Source organism: Dunckerocampus dactyliophorus, chromosome 2 (genome assembly GCF_027744805.1).
Source record: "Dunckerocampus dactyliophorus isolate RoL2022-P2 chromosome 2, RoL_Ddac_1.1, whole genome shotgun sequence".
NCBI classification, from domain to species: Eukaryota; Metazoa; Chordata; class Actinopteri; order Syngnathiformes; family Syngnathidae; genus Dunckerocampus; species Dunckerocampus dactyliophorus.
Window position 1 is genome coordinate 29,499,679 of NC_072820.1, and position 19,583 is coordinate 29,519,261.

The 19,583-nt window shown below is 42.1% G+C and overlaps 2 protein-coding genes across 4 annotated transcripts in view; one reads left to right on the plus strand and one right to left on the minus strand.

The window, feature by feature from the left end:
• Window positions 1-13,478, plus strand: part of LOC129195101 (inhibitory synaptic factor 2A) — a 50,542-nt gene extending 37,064 nt beyond the window's left edge. For both annotated transcript variants that reach the window (XM_054800838.1, XM_054800847.1), the window contains one exon: window positions 6,920-13,478. In XM_054800838.1, coding sequence (XP_054656813.1) covers window positions 6,920-7,103 — 184 coding nt within the window. In that variant the 3' untranslated portion in view covers window positions 7,104-13,478. The remainder of the gene's footprint in view (window positions 1-6,919) is intronic.
• The window catches only part of dock1 (dedicator of cytokinesis 1), a 233,058-nt gene that overhangs the window by 126,932 nt on the left and 86,543 nt on the right, over window positions 1-19,583 (minus strand). The window lies entirely within an intron of this gene.

Here is a 19,583-nt window from a genome sequence, read left to right on the forward strand (position 1 = left end):
TCAAACTGTTTTGGAACTGTTTAGTGAACATGGGCCAATCCGAAGCTGGACTATCTGCCAAACTGTTGCTGAAGTCCGACGCATTTCCAGCGTAACTTGGTCGTGTTGAAAAGTCAGATGAGCAAGCTGTAAGTAACAATTTATCAGTGTCCTAACTGTGTTTATTTTAAGTAATCGGACAAAAAGGGTTTGGCAGCGGTTCGGAAGTCCTCAGGAGCGCTTTGGAGTGTAACCAATCACAGGGGGGTGGGCTCGGCAGGAGGCGCACCTGGAGGAAGGGGGTGGAGTAAATTACACAGACCATTTGTGAGGGAGGCAGGAAAGTGCTGTGTGTACCTGCTCTATAGGAGGCCATAACCAAAAATTAGTCTAAATAGGTCCTCTTTAAAAAATGTATATATAAAATCAAACAGTCTTTCTATGCTCTAACTACAAAAATATTCCATTTGTTAATATGGAATCCTATATCACAGAAATTCGTGGTCAGGTCTGGAACCAATTAGCCTCCATAAACAAAGGACGACTGTACATGCATAATAAAATTCTAAATGAATATACTGTACATGACGAATCAAAGGGATAAATTAACATTTAAGGTTACAATGTGACAGCGACATCAACACAGACACCACCTTCAAGACTCAAGAAATAAGTCATGGCAAAACAGGAAGGTGGTGTTGAAGAGTAAGGTGTTGATCTCACTGCCATATTGTGTCTTTGGCAACAGTTGTCAAGAATCACTTCTTCAATTAAGGTAAAAGTAAGCTTAAATGTTCATTTATCCCTTTCATTCATCATTTATATGTATTTATCTGCATTTGTTTTCTGCATGTCAAAGTATAATTGTACAAACTATAAAAACGTGTTTTGTGCAAACATTTTTGGCTCTCTGGAAGTAATTAATTGGATTTACATGATTTTTTCTGGAAAAAAACTGATTCAGTTAGTGTCCATTTCGGTTAGTCAGACCTTCTAGAAGAGATTAATGACACTAACCAAGGTTCCACTGTATGTTTTTGACTGATGTGGCTTATACTCCGGAGTGACTTATAGTCCGGAAAATATGGTAACTACCAGATATTACTTATGGTTGCAGTTGATGACTTCTTGTCATAAATTGTTACCCGACATCAGTAAAAGACGTATAATCAAAACTAGTTCTATCATAATTCACAGAATGCACAGACACCATAAATGTAACATAAAAACAGCCGTTTTCGAAATGAGCTTAAACGGTTATTGTGTCCATATAAGGAAATCATAATAACTTCTATCCACAGATGGAGCACAACAACAGCCTCAGCAGTATTATAGGCTTACTCTCAAGAGCAAGGAAAATCCTATTATGGTGATAGTGGCTTGTGTAAGTGTACATATGAGTGATCCCACGTCCCCATTTTCCCAAAGAACAGAAAATGGTAGAAATGGATGAGAACGTGCCCCTCTGAGCCTTCACAACAAAGACACAATTAAGGGTTTGTTAGCAATGAGGGGCCACACACTCATGAATGTTGCTGCCGAATCCTCATTAGACTCACAAGGCAAACATGGCGTCACTGATCACACAAGGCTCAGGCGCTAATTTGAGCTGTGAGTTAACTTTCTCTGCAGCTTGCATGGATGTAACCTTGTGTTTGCCGACACCAGACAGGATGCAACCATCAGAGTGTTTAAAGTTATGTTAAATCAGTCCAACTTCTTACTAGGATGGCTGGTCTTTGTATCAAGTGGCAATCAAAAAGCAAATAAAGACCACTTGATGGGCTTTGTCTTGGGCCTGAAAATGCAAGCCAGTTTGGAGTTGAATGTTAAGTGACATCTCAAAAGTACAGTTTTCTGGGAGGCCTGGGGAATGAGATTCAATAACCCTCTTCTTCTTGCAACTCTTATCCACATTTGGACTATTTGTATGCAAAGAGGAGCACAAGCCGTTTGAGACGGTGCTAGAATGAATGAGATTAATTTCACATTTGGTGATTGCTTGGATGAACAGGCCGCATTAAGCAGGATTTTTCGTTGGCCGTCCAGCCGAGGAATCATGCGTGTGAGACATCCGACGGTTCAAGATGGTGGAGATATTTATGAACTGAAATCTCAAATCCTTGGACTCACGCATGAACGCTTCCTTATCATTCAGTGTGTTAGAAATGACCCTCATTATCTGTACGTAAACTAACAAGCAAGATCAACACATTCAGAGAAGTGTGCAGGGCCACAAACTTGGACAAACTTCCCCCAAATTGGAATGGATTTCCATCTAATACAGTAATTACGAGACTGTGATTTATTGCTAATTGCTGGCCTTGAATAAAAAGACCTGAGTCTGAACAAATGCAAAATGCTTAAGAGTCTTGTCCATCCATTTTTGTTGAAATCAATGAGCATCAAACAAACTTGACGAAACCTGCCTCATTTTATTACCACTCATTAACGCAAATAGTCAAAGCTTTTCAGCTCGAGGTGACTGGAGAAATACAGTCATGTGAAAAAACTTTTCTACTCCTGAAATGTTGCACATAAAGGGATAAAAATTTGGCAAAACAAGCATCCTTACTAGGGATGTTGTTATCAGGGTTTTATGCTGCCGATACCGATCACATGTATTAACTGTACATTTTCCTATATATTTATGAGTGCTATTGGCCACGGGTGCTGTATAGGGGGGAAAGTTAGGACAATTCCAGTGTCCCCCAAAAATAGGTAATTAACCATCCATCTTCTTGCACATGTCATGTAGTTACTATTTTCCACCAGGACATGGCGGACATCTGTAACTTCAATCTGAGCAACATTTGTGTGCTTGTTTCTATGCAAAGTTTAGGAGTTTAATGAGTTTGAACTCCCATGCGCTGGCAGCAGCGAGTCTGCTCGCCATGACAGTCCACAAACAGCACATTTATGAGCCGATGCTTTGCTTCATCGTGTTCGGAGTGGCAGGAGGGAATCCCCTCGACGTCCCAGACAAAAATTTTACTGCTCAAAGCTTGCACTTCTTCAGCTCATAAGACACATTTGAGATTCTCATGTCAGCCGTATTTTAGTTTCTACTGTACTTTGTCTAAAAATGTTTCTCCTACAATACAGTAGGAGAAATAGATGAGACGTACGGTGCGTGGTGGTCAAAACACCGCTAATAGTGGGGTGGGGTGGTGGGGCGAAGGGGTGGGAGGTGGGGGATGAGGGGTGAGGGTCAGCAGCGGTGTTCAAGATCCCGCTGTAAATGATGATGATGATGGCTGAGTTTGCTTGAGAGATGAGAAAGAGCATCACAATTGGATCAGACATTTTGATGAGCCTGTTTGGTATCGTGGAGACAGGGATCTGACCATTTCTGAGCCTGGTGACATCATAATATGCAAATTAGATTATTGAATTTACTCCCATCACAAACTTTTGGTCATTGACCCAATTTTAGCTCCAATCTGTTGCTGCACCGAGCCTGGAAAACTCACCATATTTTGTCAAGTGTTTCTTCTTCAAATGCTGTATTAAATTAAAGCTTTTTGACGTGCGACCTGGGTCGAGATATTTTTCATGGCATGTGTTGCAGGCTGCAAACTTTCAATCACTCTCACAAATGACATATAAGTTCCACACAGCAGACATGTTGGGTGTGAAGAAAAGGCGGAAGGGGACACAACCCAAGACATTAGAGAAGGACACTGCACTGCATACAGGGTTCTCTGCAGGCTGCAAAAGTATGAGCACCGGTGATCAAAAGGCATTGAAAGGCACTGATTGGCATATGCAGATGACATGCTTTTCCACAAAAATTGCTCGATGCTGATCGGTGGTCGATCGAGTGAAGCATCCCTAATCCTTACAGTGTTGCCAGATATATATTTTTTCTGCCAAATACACCAAAGGGTGGCACTGCCAAGTTTGACCCTATGTAAGTCAGATTGACTTGAAATTTCTCACACAACTTAACGGACTCCACAAAAAACACTAACTTTGGGGTGTTTAGGTGAATCCACGCAGAATTTGGTACAGATCTTTGGGAAATTACAAGCACGTGGGGAAAATATGAGCAATATTGGTTGAAAAACATGGCTGCCATCAGGTAAAATGCCTCTGCAGGGGCAAGACGAAAGAGTGCACCGGTATATGAGCCGCACCCACTAAATTGAAAGAGAGAAAAAAAAGATTTGTACATATATATATAGGCCGCACCTGTCTACAAGTCGCAGGTGTCCACGTGGTAACATAGTATATTTATTACTATTTGTCTAATGATTATACAATGTTGAGGATATGTCTTCCACAGAACTTTGAGCACAACACATAGCTGGTGCCACAAATGCAAGTCGTAGCGTCTATCCAGTCAGATCGTAGCAACCATGAAGCAAATCCCGGAGCCGTTATGCAAGTCTGTCTGTCAGAAAAAAAACCCTACACATCACCACGAGTCCCCTACCCCATCATCTCTGGTCGGGGGAAGCTTTAGGAGATTAAAGTCTTCATATATTTACCACAGTAGTAGCTGTAGTAATCTGCGTTTTCACTTAGCACAACCTTCCAGTTAGATAAAAGCGAATGTGGGATTAAGGTGATGGCGGGTCCAGATAAATCCCATAACTCCCCTGAGGAGAGAAGACTTAAATAAGAAAATATGGTTTGTTGGTGTGCAAAATACCCCTAAATCAATTGTCATTCATAAAATGTAAAAACAAACCAAATCAAATAAAAGTAGACATAAAATAGACAAAACAGTACCGACAATTGCGGTGCTAACACAGAATGACAGCGCAACATGTAACAGATAAGTAAACGCACATTTTATAGGGAATAATAAACAACTATGTTAAGTCTAAATACATAACTTTAGCAGCTTATTACAAACCAAGTACCAGAATGCATGCTGGGAGCCAGCATCACTCCCAATTAGAGGTGTGGCAAAACAGCTTTTTCTCAAACTATCGCGATATCAAACCCTGCTATGCATTACTGACACGCTCAACTACTTGAATGATTTTTTATTATTCTTAAAATACAACCACTATAAACTTCAAGCGCCGTCCCTTCTCAGTGAGCCAAGTCACCGTTTTACATGTAATCTAGGAGAAGCTCCTCGCCAGAACGGCAGAAAATTGGGCAGAGACCACAGAAGAAAAAGAAAGGAAAGAAGAAGAACAAAAATCAAATAAACACAATAAGTAATAGCAGACTTGGCCAGTGAAGCTAAATGGAAAGATCAGTTAAAATCGAAAGTATGAACTCACTTTGGCTTTTGTAACGTGGACGAGACAACGCTGACTTTGCAGTATGGAAGACGTGTCTGACAAACACAGGACACACGGGTGGCATGACAGACATGGACAGCAACCTCGTTTGTCACCATGCTCAAGGAGAAAACTGCCTAGAAAGAATTTTTTCATTTTTGTATTCAAATGCTAAATGTTGTGTTATTCAATCAAGAGACTTGTGGTTAGTTTACGTTGAAAATTGTTGTCGTGCTGCTCAATAATATCTGGGTCATTCTGTCTCTTTCCGGTGAATACGTCACTACTGCCATAATAAACTAAATATTTCTTTTTGTTATGCTTTACTTCATAGAGTTGATCTACTTGAGACATGAAATATGGTGCTTTCTGAATGAGTTTAAAACAATGTCACTGTGTCAGACACCTAAACTAAAATCTCGTTTACACTTATGTAGCACTAAATCAGTCTCATTCTTTTTGCAGCATTGCTGCTTGTATTCTGGTTAACATATACTGTAAAAATTCCATCCATTTTCTAAACTGTGTGTCTTCATTAGGGCCACGGCTAAGGTGGAACCTATCCCAGCTGAATGCAGCAAAATACAAACTATGAAATTATTCTTTTTTTGTGTCACCCTGTCACCATAACAAAATATCCTAATTATCGTGAGCCATGTATCGCAAATCATATCGTATCCTGAGATTCCCAGCCCTACTCCCAGGCAGCGAGAGCCCCACAGATACCACCTTTGTGTTTTGCTATGTTATTTGTTGAATTCAACAGTGTTTCTCACCTTTTTCATCTTAGTGCTGCCACTTGCAAATTTCTTTGGCTTGACTGTGGGTCATTTTGCAGCCGTGATCAATAAGAAAAGCAGATAATTGTGGATTAACTGTGGTGGTTAGCAAGGAACTACAGAATCATCGGTTGATGATGTCATAGATGGGTGACAGAGCTGGGGACAATGACTTTTGGTTAAGGTTGCCATGCTGACAGGGACGGTTTGCCACAAAAATACGTTACGAACACAGTTGGGCTATTAGAGCTGCATCAATTAATCGATGATTAATCAATTATCCAGTTAATGAACAACTATTTTGGTCCTCTGATTTCAGCCTCTCAAATTTTTTTACTTTCCTTAGTCATCCATGAAAGTAGACTTATTATCTTTGTGTTTTAGGCAAAAGAAGATATTCACACAAACCAACTTTGCCTCTTTCCTGATATGTTGTGGACCAAACCGCTAACTGTTTAAGTTTGGTCCATATTGATTTGGTCCGTCGAGGGCCTAACCGGAAACTCGACTGATCGAAACAACAAGCTTCACATTAATTGACTAAAAGAATAATCGTTTGTTGTATCCCCACAGTGTATTAATAACACGACAAAATGCATGCCATATTGTACATTTTTGACATAAACTGAAAAATAGGCCTAACAAGTTTTCACTGTAGTCATTTCTTTCTTTTGTTACCTCCGCCAAGGGCAAAGGCCTAAGGAAGAAAGGTCTTTTTTGACGGCAGTTTCAGTACATAGGCAAACACGCTTGGTGGAAAATTCATCTTGTTTTACTTCAGGGTTTGAAGCCTTCTGGTTAATTCCACCACTGCCGGGGGAAGGGATGATGCTGGTTGAAGGGATGTGTGATAGCAAGGAAGACACTAGTCAAACTGAAGTATCTGTATCTCTTTGCCTCCTTTCACTTTTGCCGTAGTGTGGAGCTGGACTTCAAACAGCAAGAAGACAAGCTGCAGCCGCTCATGAAGATGCTCTGCCCTACTGATGACACCCACTTCGCCGCCCTGCCGTACCCCCAGGAGGCCTTCACCTCGACCCCAAAGCGCAAGTCGAAAGCAGAGTCTAAGAAGCACGCTCGCTGGAGATTTTGGTTTATGTAAAGACAGCAGACCGTCTCTTTTTTTGGGCTTTGCAGAATTAATTTTTTGGAGTTGATTTGGGCGACTGGATACTGTCTGTACACATTCTCCGATATAGGATGTATTTGAAAAGTCCAAATAGAGTTATTTTTTACCAGTTATCTTATTGGTGATCGACACGGGATGTGATTAGCAGCTGCTGTCTGCCCGGAGCTTCCCAGTTAGAATACTAGTCACCTTGAGACTTGTGTCTTTTCCTGCAGCTTCCAGGTGAAGTTGCAAGGACTACATGGACAGCCTGTCCCCAATAGAGCAAAGCACAAGTAACATTGTTCAGGATACACTTTCTCCAGAACTACTTTAACTGAACACTAACAACCGACACCATTCATATCTTCAGAAGAAAAAAAAATTATAATACCTTTTTATCTGTCTATAAAATGTGAACTAAATGTGAACCCCGTCAACTGACTTTGACGGGGGTAAAAAAAAAAAAAAAAAAAAAAAAAAAAAAAAGTTGAATAAATTATACTTATTTTCTTAATGACACTTTCAAACTTGGGACATTGAAGGTCATTTTTTTCTATATAAATATATATCTGTATTAAAAAAAACAAACCTTGAAATTTAGTGGGATATATTTAATAAGCAGCAGTAAAAAGGAGAATGTGCACCCCGGAGGAAAGTAGGACTCATTTCAACTTAGTCACTTTGTTCTTGCGTCACATTGTCATCTGAAGACTCCTTAAGCTTAAAGTGCTCATGACACCAAAAAAAGTAAAAAAAATAAATAAAAAATAAAAAAAAAAAAAACTGGAACAAATTCAAAGTACTCACTTAATAAAACAGTTTTGTCATACTGCTGGCATAGATAAACAACTATGAAATAGGAGTGAAATTAAGTAGGGATTTTGACACAATTCTGACACGAGTTGTCAAAATTGCGAGTTTTCTGAACCGACGCAGTCTTGGCTGTGACGTTACGACCAGAACATGTTCCAGGAACCATATTCAAACACATGCAGTTATGAACTCACAGCAAAGCCAAGGAAGTAACATATTCACAACAATAAAACAATAATAGCATTGAAGATATTGTGTTGTGATAACTATGATATAACACACACAAATGGCCACAAGTATGTTTTTTTTCACTGCCAATAAGTGGCACTGACAGCTATATGCACACTGCAAAATAAAAGACCAGTGAGCAATGATTGCTGCTTATTTAGCCCTGGAATGAGCCCCCATACTATTATTATAACATTCCTAGAATAGATCATCAAAAAAATATGGATTTACCTACTGAAACTGACAGATTGACTCCAAGATAGGCTAGAAAGATGAGTGACATCAAGCCATGTTTTGCTAACAATTCAGGTCTACAACACAACCAGGTACAAAAAAGCACAGCCATGAACGCGCACGAAGAAATTACATATACACAACAATAATATAGTTCAAGAATATTGTGTTGTAAGGAGTATGATGTTTTACTGATAGTGATAGCCACTGACAGCTGTCAATCTAATATTTGTAGTGATGCTCTTCACAATCAATAACTGGTCGTCTTTTGGATTGATTGTTGCATGCTACAACAGATTAGCATTAGCTGCCAAGCTACGGTGTCAGAACAAACAAGATAGTAATTTGCACTGCATTAGCCCCATGAGCTAGGCTGACTACTATGGAGAATATTAGTAGGAGAAATGTACTGTAATACTGCCACCTTGGCATACTATTTATTTCCATCTGTGGAGCAATAACATTTGTCCCACAAAGTTTGATGACGCACCTGATGCAGCAAATGGTGTCATTTAGAAATGTGAACAAGCTTACTCCATCTTCTCAACTGTTCCCGCAAAACCCTTCAACACAATGAGCGGGCATAATATACAGTACATAAATATATGATAAACAACAAAAATTCACCAAGAAGTGTGTTGTAGTGGAACAGAAGGTCCGGATGGGACAATCTGGCTCTGGCGTCACTTGCTCCACCTCCTCCAAACACAGAAGAAGTGACAGAAAGTCTAAAAAATAATAAATATTGAAACATTCGAGCACACATCTAACACAGAAAATATGACTTCCACTGTTATTTTTCACGGCGGAAATAACAAGACTAGTGTCATGAGCGCTTTAAATATCCTTTTGTTTTCTTCCAGCCCCAAGATAAAGAAATACTGTTGAAGGGTAACAGCAAATACATGTGGTTGTACTGCTGCAATGCATGAACAGGGCTTCTTGCTTTTTACAAGAGGACATTTTTTTAAAAGATTTTCAAGATGAAAACACAGTTGTCACTTGCCACATTGGGGTTCGAATATCGCGGTTTTTCAAAACTGTGTTAAATGATTTCGTGGTTGACTACGGCCTATTATTAGTTTAAAAATATTGAAAGATAAGTCATATGTAGTATTCTATACTGGTCACTGTGCATCAGTAATGTTACATTGATTAGACATTACCTTACAATTCATTTATGGCATCAAATTAATTCCAAAATTTGTGTGCGTAAAAACCATAATCAGGGCGCATAAAGAGTCCTCTCCTCTCACTGCCGCTCCCTCCTCATGTGTAGTCACTGCCCAAGCGCGAGCTCACTCCCTGTGCTTTCTACATGCTTGGAGTTGCTGAGTTATGGCACTCTGAGGACAGGCACTGAATAGTCGGCCCCGAAATCCCCTCCTTTCTGATTGGTCACTTTAAACTCCTACTGTCCCCAGGTCCCTGTGAGTGTGCAGGGAGTGGCAATGAACGTTTATTTAGATAACTCAAGCACGAGGAGAGTAGTCTTTATGCGTGCTGATTATGGTTTTTACGCGCATGAATGTTGGCATTAATTTGACGCCATAGACATTACCTTAACTTGCAATGCATGGAGTCAGCCATGGACGCAGAGTGAAGAAATTTTCTCCTCCCCTTCCGTGAGGAAGTGGTAAGTTTTTTTTGCTTCTTAAGCCGTCCTTCTTTCCCACTCAGTTTCAAACCCTTTCTTAAGTTGAGAATAAATTGGAGACTAACTAGTGAGCTCGATAGCTTGCTATGTTTAAACCAGCGGCTGTCTCTTGTGTTCCTGCAGAGATCCCGTAGCCTGCACATTACAGTTGAGCAATTTGCTGTAAACAAAGATAGCCCTCGTGTGTATGCCAGATGCTTTGCAGACTGTATATCAATCAAGTGAAAAACATCATAGTGACAATGGATGATAGGTTGACATCAATCTTTTTTTTAAATGCCATGCAATTGGCCCACACTACATTCGAGATACTACAACAAAGAACTTTCCCAATGCTAAGGTGGGAGTTATCATTATCTTATTATCCCTTATCATTTCTACTATATTAGGTAAGATGAGTGTAAAGTTAAGTATGGTGTGTTATTTCATGTCTAGAGGGCTCTAAGAATGTTAAAAAACATATTTAGAAGATCATACACAGGTTTTCTATGCGATAACATTCCATTTATTAATATGGTATCCTACTTTTTAAATTTACTTATCTGTTGGGTCTGGAGTCAATTAACTGTGATAAATGAGGGACGACTGTAATTCTTTTTCTTTTTTAAACATCTACAACTCAATCTCTTAGCCTATAAATACCCATCTCCACACAGGGTTCAGAGATGATACATATCTATAGCCAAGATATTTGCATTTACTCTAAATATATTTCTAATTCTTGATTTGATATATAGGGTCAAGTAGGGCTCTATTTTACTAATAGGCTAATATGTAAAAATAACAACAATACATAGACGATAAGTTAATGCTTCTGCAACATTGTAGAGTCACCCCAAACCCACCCCCCCTCAAAAAAAAGAAAACGGCCACAAAGATAATTTACAGCAAGGTAATGGAACTCATTGGTAGCAACACATGACTAACTTCCATCCTTGTATGTTCCTTTTTTTTGTTTGGTAGGTATATGTATAACATTAGCACTGAGACGAGAGAGAGAGAGAACACTACATGTTTATCTGTACCTTAAAGAAGTGCAATTGATTTACTATGTGCAATACTGTGTATTTTATACTGTTTTTAAAAAAAGGAATAAAAGATTTAATATGCAAAACATGGTGAATACATCAGTTTCCCCTAGGATTTTTTTGAAGCTGTGGTGGTGGGCTGCATGGGACGGCGGACTGCCACTGTTGTGCCATGCCGCTGCTGCATCTGCAATTTATGTAAAATTATGACAAATCATTTTTATGACTTATTTAACTTTTTTCAACAATCAGCAGAACATGAACCGAGAACATTGCAAAACTGTTAATTTAATAGCAAAGTTACTAACAGCACGCAAACTGAGAGTCTAAAACATCGAGTCTCCTTTTGTTACCTGACCTATAGTACCAAATAGTACTATATGACGAGTACAAAAGTAAAAAATGTTATACTATGTGACACAAACCTAAACTTAATTTGATGTCTGTTTTAGAGTAATACAAATACCGTACATGTGAAATGACTTGTTCAATAATTTATATTTTTAGTTCAAAATAACACAATTAACAAAACAACAATTTCAATATTTTTGTTACAGAAATCTGTCCATTCATCCATCCACCATCCATTTTCCTCAGCTTATCCCGGTCCGGTTTGCGGGCGCAACAGTCTCAGTAGGGAAGCCAAGACTTCTCGGCCCCTGTCCACCTCTTCCATCTCTACCGCGAGGACACCAAGGCGTTCCCAGGCCAGTTGTGAGATATAATCCTGCCAACGTGTCCTAGGTCTGCCCCGGGGCCTTCTCGCGGCTGGTCATGCCCGGAACACCACACCAGGGAGGCGTGTGGGAGGTATCCGGACTAGATGCTCGAGCCACCTCAACCAACTCAACCATCCTGGATGACTGATTTCCTCACCCTATCTCTTAGGGTGAGTCCAGCGACCCTACGGAGGAGGCTCATTTCAGCCGCTTATGTCAGCGATCTCGTTCTTTCAGTCACGACCCAAATCCCATGACCGTAGGTGAGAGTGGGAACATCGATCGACGGGTAAATTGAGAGCTTTGCCTTCTGGCTGAGCTCTCTCTTCACCACGGCGGTCTGGTACAGCGACAGCTGTAGGAAGGCTAAGGGGTGTGATCCCCTTATAGTTGGAACACACCCTCCGGTCACCCTTCTTGAAAAGGGGCACGACCACTCCGATTTGAGGTACTGTCCCCGACTTCCACGCAATGCTGAAGAGACGTGTCAACCAAGACAGTTTCTCAACATCCAGAGCCTTGAGGAATTCAGGGCGAAACTCGTCCACCCCTCGAGCTTTGCCACTGGGGAGCGTTTTGCCTACCCCAGATACCGCTGCCACGGTGATGGAACTGTCCGCATTTGTGTCCTCTGACTCTGCTTCCTCTATGGAAGGTATGTCAGTGGGATTGAGAAGGGCCTCAAAGTATTCCTTCCACCATCCAACTATATCCTCAGTCAAGGTCAGCAGGCCCCCGTCCCCACTGTAAACAGTGTGGACCGGGCACTGCTTCCCCTTTCTGAGGCGTCGAACCGTTTGCCAGAACCTCTTCGAGGCCGACCAAAAGTCATGCTCCATGGCCTCACCGAACTCCTCCCACACCTGAAATTTTTCCTCGACCACGGCTGAAGCAGCGTGCCTGCTGCCTGGTCTGCCAGTACCTGTCAGCTGCTTCAGGAGTCCCCAAAAGCCATCCATGCTCGATAAGACTCTTCCTTCACCTTGACGGCAGCCCCAACCTCTGGTGTCCACCATCGTGTACGGGTTTTTCCGCCACCTTTTAAACCTTTAACCTTTTAAAAATGTTTTCAAAGTAATTGTGGTCAATGTGTGCGTAAATAACAAGCTATATATGAATCTATATAACGTATATGTGTAGCCATTCATACACTCTATTACTTAACATTGTTTTTAAAGTAAAACAAATAATAAATTTTAAGGTGTGGCATGATCAATTACATGTAGTGGAAACCCCTAAATAAACAAATAAATGAAAACAGACACCCACAGAGCTCTCGACATAGAGTATCATTTGCATTATCTTTCATTAGTATAGTTACAAAAAAAGCCTAACCAGTGCTATGTGCAAAATATAGGGATCAGTACAACAACTGATGAACTGAGTGGAATTAATTGCATCCTGAACATGACGTCTGCTATGGCAGCATCATTCCACTCAAAAACACTAGCATTGGAAACAGGAGTTCAGAACATTCAGATATTCTCCTATCCCTCTGAAAGAACATTCCAAAATAACTTTGGATTCACTGATATGTCTCCCAAGTGAGAGGCACGCTTTTCTGATTGCAGTGTGTCGGAGAAAAGGAAAGTCAAGCGAAATTAGACATCCTAATATGTCCAGAAAAGTGCAGAAATGCCAATCAACTTTGGCTGCATGCCGGGTCCAAGCCACTCAAACACCACGACCGTCATCAACCATAAAGATGCTATCACTGAACATTTGAAAGGATTTGTTCCTATGAAATGAACAGTGACAATTAACCAACATAGTGGTCTCATTATTGAGACTTACTTAAGGGAGGGGGGCCTGTCTCCCCCCCCCCCCCCCCCCCCCCCCCCCCCCTGCAACACCAATTCCAATGTACAAGACAACCACAGGGACAAAAGTAAAGAGTTACATTTCTGTATTTACTGTTTTGATTACTGTATTTGTCAGGAGGCCGGTAAGACCTGGGTTCGATTCTCCCTTGGGCATTTCTGTGTGGAGTTTGCATGTTCTCCCTGTGTGTGTGGGGGTTTTCTCCGGGTACTCCGGTTTCCTCCCACATTCCAAAAACATGCATGTTAGGTTAATTGGAGACCCTAAATTGTACATAGGTATGAATGTGAGTGTGAATGGTTGTTTGTCTATATGTGCCCTGCCATTGGCTGGCGACCAGTCCAGGGTGTACCCCGCCTGGCGCCCGAAGTCAGCTGGGATAGGCTCCAGCATACCCCCCCGACCCTAATGAGGAGAAGTGGCATAGAAAATGGATGGATGGATGGATTACTGTATTTCACTGTTTACATGCTTCATGTATTCTGTGTACAGTGTGAGTGACGTAGGTGTTAATTAAGATATAATTAAGTTCCGACTCACACTAAAAGTCGACTTATAACGTTAGCATAGGAATGGAGTTAGACATTAGATGGAGGACCACCTGTATTAGCGTTCTGCTGAAGGTTAGCGTCCACCTGCGTTTCTTTCCAATACTTTTTTGAACCTTTAATGTGTTCTTAGTTATTTTTGGGCCAACTACTGTAAACGTTTGTGCATGTAGCAGCACCAAATGCATTTAAGCAACAAGTGATAACCAAATTAGACACGTGAGTCACCCCTTGCCTCCCACTTGACTGAAGCATCTTTGCACAAATTTTTAGCATTTAAAATCACGTACAAGTAAACAATTTTACTTGTGGAAGGCCTTTTAAAGCCCAGGAGAACATACATATTTAAATGCAGGGCTCCGGATGGCGAGTGACGACTTCCTATCGAGAGGCATTATCATGCAGTGCCATTTCTTCCTCTGTGATGGCTCTGCAGTAGTAAGTAAAATAAGTAAAGGAGAGCCAGGCATCCAAAGATGCAGAGCTTTTTTTTTTTTCATGTGGCGGTAAAGGTGGCACAAATCAGGACGTCAATCAGCATGATGTACTAAAATGACATGGAGCATGCACTTTCCCTTACAGACATCTAGCAGCAAACCAGAGTATACACACACTTCAAGGGCACAACTTGATAATGGGAGCAGCGACAGCCAAAAAGTGCCCGCTACTCTCCGAAGGGCTCCAGTCAACCTGCACGAGGGTGGACATGAATACCAACACACAGCTCTCCCTACCACGTCCCATGATGCAAATGTGCTGCTGCGGTGACGACAGACAAGAAATATATAAATAAATAAATACAACAACACAACCCCGGAGCCATCAGCGTGATCACTCTCATCTACATTCTGTCCGACCGCCGCAGCCAGGGGAGAGGAAATAGAGGAGAGGGAGAGTGGAAGGAAGCGGAATAGAACGGTAATGCATAAATCTAAATGGAAGAGGTTGCCACTCGGTAGAACAAGGTCAGCAGACTACTGCTGCTGCTGCTGCTGTTGCACATAAAACCAGAGAGGAGCCGCAACACCTCCGGACACACCGCTAGTCCAAAATTCAATGCAAACCGAAAGATTATTAAACATTGTCAGGTTCTGGCATTCAGCGCTTCCGACCTAAAGCAGAAAGGCACCAAATATTGTACAACTAATTAAAAAGACTAGGTTCATAGCAAATGTACTGACAACATTGCATACATAAACAAATGCTAACTACCATTCTTTCATTGGCTAGTCCGCTATTCGTGCATGAACCAAGAACAACTACACCTTTATGACGCCCAAAATTCAACACATCCTGATTGATTGACTGAATGGTGAATGGCTCTGGGACTACCCGCTACTGACCCCAAGCGCTATCATGCTCCAAAAAGGCACTGCACATTATGCAAGTAATTAAAATGACTAGGTTGACTATGCTGTCAACATGGTGGATGTAAAAGGCGCTCAAAATGTGACGTGAACTGACTGATTATTAAAATGCTGAATGGTTCTGGGGCTAGTCGCTATTGAACCAAAGCATTATCATGCTATCATGTTATTGAGTTGACACGCTGCATCTAAAAGACACTATATGTCATGCAAGTAATTAAAAGGGTAATAGCAAAAGAAGAAATAAAAGGCTGTGGTCATTAGATGAGTTTACTCCATAGGGTGGCTGGACTCACCCGAAGAGATAGGGTGAGGAGCTCGGTCATCCGGGAGTGGCTCAGAATAGAGACGCTGTTCCTTCATCAAACGATGGCACACGTTCTGCTGCGACAGCACTGATTGTACTCTATGTTTTTCTGGGTTCAATGTGCATATGTTAAGTGTGCGCATGTGTAAGGTGTAAATGTTATATGTGGCCAAAGCAGACTGATCAGCCTTGACAACAAGCTACAAGGTGACCGTTTTTCTCGCAATCCTATGGCTGATCTGCAATAGCATCGCACTCCAGCCCGACTCCGGCAATCACCTACTCACGTACATCCAAGATGAACTGTGCACACCTAACCTTGAAATGCTGACTCTGTCCATCCATTCCTTCAATCTCCGACGGGAATTCCCTCCTGTTGTGGTCAACTGTGTCTATGTAGTCCCCAGTGCCAACAGCAACACAGCCGCTGAGTTAATAGCAGAGGATGCTAATTCTATGTTAGTTAAGTATCCCAGTGCTCTGCTGTTATTCTGGGGGACTTTAACAGCTGCAGACTGGACTGTGTGTTACCATCATTCCAACAGTATGTAGATATTCCAACAACAAAGGGAAACATCTTGGATTTATGCTACGGGAATATCACCGATGCTTTTCGTGCCCGTTCAAATCCACCACTCAAACTTGCTGATCACAAGGTCATCTGTTTACTTCCGCTGTACAAACAGGAGCTCAAATGCCAGACACCTCAGGATGTCAACCCAAATCCACATATACAGTCAGTGACCGGGAAACCTTCATCAAAGATCTGGACACATTTTATGCCCGTTTTGACAACCAGGTCTTTTCATCCGTCTGCCAGGCTTTGCTGGGAGCCCTCCCACCACCAGACCTTGAAGAACCAGTCCCTTTCACAGAAGAGGGTGTCCGGTGCCAACTGAGCCACTACAAGCTAGGCAAGGCTCCAGGGCCTGATGGCATCCCAGCCAGGGTGCTATGGCAGTCTCTCCAATACTGCACTCACTGTTCTGTCAATCTCACCAAGCTGCCACCAGTACCCACACTATGACTGCTACCATAATCTTAGTACCAAAAAAAAAAAAAAAAACAGAACGACAGAACCTACATGACTGCCTCATAGCCCTAACATCCGTAATAATGAAGTGCCTGGAGAAACTGCTGCTGAACATCATCTTTCCACTTGTCACCCCACACCTGGACCCCCATTTTCCTAAAAAGCAAAGAGGGGCACAGAGGATGCTGTGGGCTGCCTGCTGCACCTCCTCGGCCAGCACCTGGACTCTTCAGGCAACTTCGCCAGCACCCTTTTTAAGAACTTCAGCTCCACCTTCAACTCCCTACAGAAACACCTGCTGATCCAGAAGCTACACCTTCTCAACATCCCGCCCATCTGATCCACCTGACCCACAATTCCTCACCAACAAACTGCAAGCAGTAAGGGTGGACTCAACCACATCCCCTGTGCTCACTATCAACACTGGGGTTCTACAGGGTGTGTTGAGTCCATTCCTACACACCAATGACTGCCTCAGCATCTCACCCACCACAACATATGTCAAATACTCAGACGATACAGCCATTCTAGCATTTTTCTCTATCATTTCTCTCTATCAATCAATCCACTATCATAACAGTCATACATTTCACCAAGTGGTACACTGACTACCATCTCTAAATTAATGTCAATAAAACAAAAAAAGTACTGTTCAAACCCACCCCTCACACCAGCCACCCACCATCATGAACACCAAAACAGTCAAGACAGTAGACACCTTCAAATACCTGGGAATAACTCTACACAATATACTCACCATTGACCGGCACACCACGGACATTCAAAAAGGAGGCCGACAAAGACTGTCAGCCATTCACAAACTTAAAAGGACTATATGTTGCACCCCACCTCCTGTTGTTGCTCGATCACAGCATTTTAACCCATTCTTCTATACTGTTCCAAGTTACCACACTATGCTTTCTGTCACCAACCGGGCCAAACTCACATGCGTCACAAACACGGCTGCTAAAATGATCGGTCTCCCCACACTCAACCTCACAGAATTAAGCAACAGGTCCATCTTTTGCATAGCCAACAACATAGCACAGGATATCACCCACCCAGTGCATCAATACCTCAACCCACTTCCTTTAGGGCGAAGATATACAGTGGAAAGATTAAGTTCAGGAGGGCCCATCTTGGGAAAAACCTGATCCCTGCAGCCATAGCCACCATGAATAATAGACCCCACTGATCTGTCTGTACGGCCTGTTACTGTACTGCTGCTGCTGCTGTTACTGCCATGTTGACTGTATGTTGTTACAGATGTGGTATGTGATGTGCTTCGCTGTCTTTGTAATGTCTCTGTAATGTACAGTTAATGAAGACGACTTTCCCTCTGGGGACCAATAAATATAATCTAATCTTCACATCGAGAGGAGCCTGTTGAGGTGGCTCCAGCATCTAGTATGGTTGCCCCCCAGACGCCTCCCCGGTGAGGTGTTCTGGGCATGCCCAGCCAGGAGAAGGTCCTGCAGCAGACGGACACGCTGGATGGATTACGTCTCACAGCTGGCCTGGGAACGCCTTGGTGTCCTCCCAGTGGAACTGGAAGAGGTGGCCAGGGATGTACAGGGAAGGGAAGTCTGGACTTCGCTACTGAGACTGCTGCCCCCACAACCCGGACCCGCATAAGCAAAAGAAAATAGAATGGAACCGATTCATCGGATTTACATTTCCTGTGTTTCCTACAGTAAATAGTAACAAAAAAACAGGTCCCACTATAGATACTTATTACAGAGACCACAGAGGTAGAGCGGTTTCATTAACCACGATGGGAGAGGCTATTTCATGTGCACCACAAGAGGGATGTTGAGATGGATGTACTCTGTTTAATACAGCCTGCGTGTGCTGCCTCCATGAGAGCTGATTGCCTTTTAGGCAAAGTGGTGGGCAAGCTCCAGATCCGAGATGCAGGATCAAAAGGCCCCTTGACAGTAAGAGCCTTGGTTATAGCAACAACACGTCTTCTGATATCTATTTTTTTACTGCAGGAAAAAAGAGCAGCCCATGCTTTGGTAGCAGATTATTAGGATGCAAAGTTTATGAGTAGGGAGCAAATGAGGTGGTGTTACATCCTTGCCTGTTTTGTTGTACTCATGGCCTGCATGTGTTCTCATATTACACCATTCTCACTGCTTTGTGTGATATTTCAATGAGTGAGTATTCATCCCGGATTCTGACTCCAACAGCAGAATAATTTTTATGTGGCTTTGCTGTGCTCTGAATGAACGAGGAAATGAAACGGCCCGCCGTCTGGCTCACAGTTATCTCAGCGCCTCCTAATATTTGCAAAACAGACGCGTGGAGAATCTCGGATTCGAATGGACAACCCCGACTAATGAATAGAAGCGGAAAGACAGGAGAGGGAGAGCAAGAAGGAGTCCTTGACGACCTCCAGGTTGAGGGAGGAAAAGACTCGGTGGGTGCTTGGTAAACCCTGCAGCTTCGTTAGTGTATGCACAGCAATAGATGCATGCAATTTGTTTCAAAATGTGAAGGCTCACAGGCTACATGACTAATTCCTTGCATTAATACTTTATAGACAGATTGAGATCACTTTAGAGGTCTTATTTAACCTAAACTTACCTTCAGTTGGCCAAAAATTGACAAAATTTGTCCTCACAAATTATTTACGTGGGTCATAAATGAAAGCATTAAGTGCCCTCAGACGTTTCCATCATAAAAATATCTTTAAAAAATATCTTAAAACATA